Source organism: Orycteropus afer, unplaced genomic scaffold (genome assembly GCF_000298275.1).
Source record: "Orycteropus afer afer isolate SDZICR_OR568_19922 unplaced genomic scaffold, OryAfe1.0 scaffold00128, whole genome shotgun sequence".
Lineage (NCBI taxonomy): Eukaryota > Metazoa > Chordata > Mammalia > Tubulidentata > Orycteropodidae > Orycteropus > Orycteropus afer.
Window position 1 is genome coordinate 6,814,395 of NW_006921715.1, and position 4,459 is coordinate 6,818,853.

The 4,459-nt window shown below is 43.3% G+C and overlaps 1 protein-coding gene across 1 annotated transcript in view; it reads left to right on the forward strand.

The window, feature by feature from the left end:
- Window positions 1–4,341: 4,341 nt before the first annotated feature.
- Window positions 4,342–4,459, forward strand: part of TDRD9 (tudor domain containing 9) — a 145,201-nt gene continuing 145,083 nt past the window's right edge. The window contains exon 1 of the mRNA XM_007944622.1: window positions 4,342–4,448. Coding sequence (XP_007942813.1) covers window positions 4,342–4,448 — 107 coding nt within the window. The remainder of the gene's footprint in view (window positions 4,449–4,459) is intronic.

The window sequence follows — 4,459 nt, forward strand, 5'->3', positions numbered from 1 at the left end:
AACAACAACAACTTTAAAGATGTCTTTTGCAGCAGGTTTGCACGATGCACTACATTGTTTTTCTCTTGACTGATGCTTCCATGGGTGTTGATTGTGGACCCAAGTGACATGAAATCTGTGACAACTTCAATTATTTTCTCCATTTCTCTTGATGTTGCTTTTTGGTCCAGTTGTGAGGATTTTTGTTTTATGTTGAAGTGTAATCCGTACTGAAGACCTTAGTTTTTTATTTTTATCAGTAAGTGCTTCAAGTCGTCTTCACTTTCAGCAAGCAAACTTGTGTCATCTGCATATCGCAGGTTGTTAATGTCTTCCTCCAATCCTGATGCCATGTTCCTCTTCACATAATCCAGCTTCTTGGATTATTTGCTCAGCATACAGACTCAAACTCAAAACTCAGTGCCGTTCACAGCTTTGGGAATGGTCTCTAGCTTATGGCACACTTGGACCCTGCATGTAGCCATGTCATTATTCAGCAGCCTGCCATGCTCTGCTGACCTTGGGACTTACAATGGACTTAAACTAATGGCCTGCTGTGTGGTTTGGTAACATCGGGACTGTGCCTTTTTATTTGTCAACCTTGGGTTTGTCAGCCCTAGCAGCTAGCAGCTGAGTGAAGAAACGCCTCTAGTTCCAGTGGGCCAGGAACAGGAGGCAGAGCTGGACCCCAAGGTTGAGAAGATTTCACCCAGCCCCTAGAGCACTTTGAACTTAGACTCCTCGTTTGGTTTTCGAGGCAGTATCTCTATGGAAATAAATTGCCCAATCTTCCTTTCAAGAAGCATTCAGACTAAGTATGGTGAAAGGATACAACCCTGACACACTCTCCTCCTGATTTAAAACCATGCAATATCCCCTTGTTGTGTTTGAACGACAGCCTCCTACTCCAGGTACAGGTTCCTCATGAGTACAATTAAGTGGTATGGAATTCCCATTCTTTGCAATGTTATCTGTAATTTGTTAAGACTCACACAGTCCAATGTCTTTGCATAGTCAATAACACACAGGCAAACATCTTTCTGGTTTTTAGACAAGATTCATCTGATATCAGCAATGATATTCCTTGTTCCACAGCCTCTTCTGAATCCAGTATAAATTTATGGCAGTCTCCTATGTACCATTGCAACTTTTTGAATTATTTTACACAAGATTATACTTGCATGTGATATTAATGATATTGTTTGATTTTTTCCTCATTCTGTTGGATCACCTGTCCTTGGAATGAGCACAAATATGGATTTCTCCCCCTTGATTGGCCATGTAGCTGTCTTTCACATTTCTTGGCATAGATGAGTGAGTGCTTCCAACATTGCATCTGTTTGTTGAAACATCTCAATTGGTATTACATAGTTCTTGGAGATTTACTTTTTACCTATGCCTTCAGTGCAGCTTGGACTTCTTCCTTCAATATTATCAGCCCTTGATCATATGCTACCTCTTGAAATGGTGGAATGTCAACCAATTCCTTTTGGTGCAGTGACTCTGTGTGTTCCTTCCATCTTCCCTTGATGCTTCCTGTGTCATTCAGTATCTTGCCCAAAGAATCCCTCAATATTGCAACTCCAGGTTTGAAATTTTTCCTCAGTTCTTTCAGCTTGAGAAATGCCGGCCATGTTCTTCCATTTTGATTTTCTAACTCCAGGTCTTTGCACATCTCATGGCAATACTTTACTTTGTCTTCCTGACCTGCCCTCTGAAACCTTCCATTTAATTCTTCTGTAATCATTTCCTCCTTTTGCTTTAGTGACACTATGTTCAAAAGCAAGTTTCAGAGTCTCTTCTGACATATATTTTGGTCTTTTCTTTCTTTCCTGTCCTTTTAATAATCTTTTACTTTCTTCATGTATGATATCTTTGATGTCATTCTGTAACTCATCTGGTGTTTGATCATTAATGTTCAACACATTAATTCTATTCCCGAGTTGGTCTCTAAATTCAGATGGATATACTCAAGGTTGTACTTTGGCTCATGTGGACTTTTAAAAAAAATTTTCTTCAGCTTCAACTGCATTATGGTCTATTCTGCAGTTGGCTCATAGCCCTGTTCTGACTGATGATACTGACTTTCTCCATTACCTCTTACCACAGATGTAGTTGATTTGATTCCTGTGTATTCCATCCAGTGAGGTCCACATATATAGTCACTGCTTATATTGTTGAAAAACAGTACTTGCAATGAATAAGTCATTGGTCTTGCAAAATTCTATCATGAGAGCTCTATCACCATTTCTATCAGGCTGTATTTTCCAGCTATCAATCCAATCACCAGTAATTATCAATGCATCTTGATTGCAATTTTGATCAATTTCAGACTGCAGATGCTGGTAAAAATGTTCAATTTCTTCATCTTTGGCACTAGTGGTTGGTGAGTAAATCTAATAGTTTTATTAACTGGTCTTCTTTGCAGGTGTATGGATATCATTCTATTGGTGACAGCACTGGACTTTAGGACAGATGTTGAAATGATCCCTTTGATGATGAATATGCCATCATTAGTCTTCAATTTGCTTCTAATTCAAAGTGGCCAATACCAATCCATTTCAGCTCAATAATAGCTAAATATGAATCTTTCTGTATTCCATTTCATTGTTGATAACTTCCAATTTTTCCTAGATCCATACCTCATACATTACATATTCTGCTTATGATTGGATGTTTGCAGGTGTTTCTTCCCATTTTGAGTCATGTCATGAAAGCTTTACTCCATCCACATCATTAAGGTTGGTTCTATTCTGAGAAAGCAGCTATTCCCCAGAGCTCTGGTGGCATAGTGCCTAAAGCATTCTACTACCTACCAGAAGGCTGGCAGTTCAAACCCACCAGCCACTCCTTGGAAGGAAGATTGGGCAATCTACCTCTGTAGTAATACTGCCTTGGAAACCCAAGGAGGGGTTTGCTATGAGTCGGATCCAACTCAACAGCAATGAGTTTGGTTTTTTGTTTTCTATCCTGAGGGGCTCATCCTCTGGCACCATATCAGACAATGTTTTGCTCCTAGGTATAAGGTTTTCAGTGGCCATTTTTTTCAGATATAGATCACTAGGTCCTTCTAGTCTGTCTCAGTCTGGAAGCTCTGCTAAAGTCCAAGATGGATGAGCCTCCCGGTGTTTGAAATACTGGTACCATAGCTTCTAGCATCACACAAGCCACCACACCACAACAAACTGAGGGCCCCACAAGTGTCTCTCTGTAGTTGTTTGTAAGATAGTGACACCTGTGGATGCAGATTTAGGAAGGAAGATGAGGAACTATACTGAGTTCTATTTCACCTCCAGAGAACTTCAGTTAGTTCTTAAACTCAGCCATCAAGGCCACCTGGCTTCAGGCCTTCATCCACGAACTACATTGTCTTGTAATGTCTCTTAAAAGTTCCCTTTCATCTAGCTCAGTCTTTTTCATCCTTCAGCAGAGAAGTGGAAATTGTAAGGAAAAAAAAAAAATCACTTTGCAGATTTGAAGAAGAGACAAATATAAATTGTTGCCCACTGAGGTGTGATTTTACCCAAGAAAACTTCCCGACCTTCTTTTGTTGTTCTCATCCAAATTAGATGCAAGGGTTTGTCAGGTTAACAGCCCACAGCAGTTTGACTCTAAAACACAGCAACACACTCTCTGGTTTGCCCTCCATGTTACCCATGCTCAGGGTCTTTACTGGCCAGGGACACAGCAAAATCAAAGGCAACCAAACTCACTGCTATCTAGTTGATTCTGACTCATAGCAACCCTCACTGGGTTTCGGAGGCCATAAATCTTCTGCTTTGAGGAAGACTGAGCAATCTACTTCCATGATTTACAGCCTCGGAAACCCAATGGGGTCTGCTATCAGTCGGATACGACCGAGGGCAGTTAAGTTTTTTTTTTTTTAAATCTTTACTTAAATAGATCACCCCAATTTCCTTCCGCAGAGAGGCTGGTGGGTTTGAACTTCTGACCTTCTAGGTAGTAGCCGAGTGTCTTATTCTCAACGCCCCCAGAGCTCCTCAGCAGGTGCTCAATAAATGCCCATTTCTTATCTGCTTCAAGTGTGCAAGCCTCAGATCTTGTTGCCCTAAATGGTGAGGTCTGAGAATGCCTCCCAGCCATTTTCTTCCACATCCGAGTCCCCAGGGCTCGCACGCCTGTCGCGTCAAGCCCAAAATGAACACGCTCCCAGCGGGCCTTGCGCGCTGGCGGGTGAGGCCACGGGGAGCGCGCACAGCGGCACGTGGCGGCACGGCCTATGTGGTGCGTTCTGATTGGAGGGCTGGGGCGGGCGCCGGAAGGGCGGCGCCGCGTTCCCGCCGCCGCCGCTCCTGCCGCACTGACGAGCGGTTGAGGCCGGCGTGCTGCGGGGCTCCGAGCATGCTGCGTAAGCTCACCCTCGACCAGATTAACGACTGGTTCACCATCGGCAAAACCGTGACCAATGTGGAGCTCCTGGGCGCGCCGCCGGCTCTCCGGGCCGAGGCGCCCCGGGACG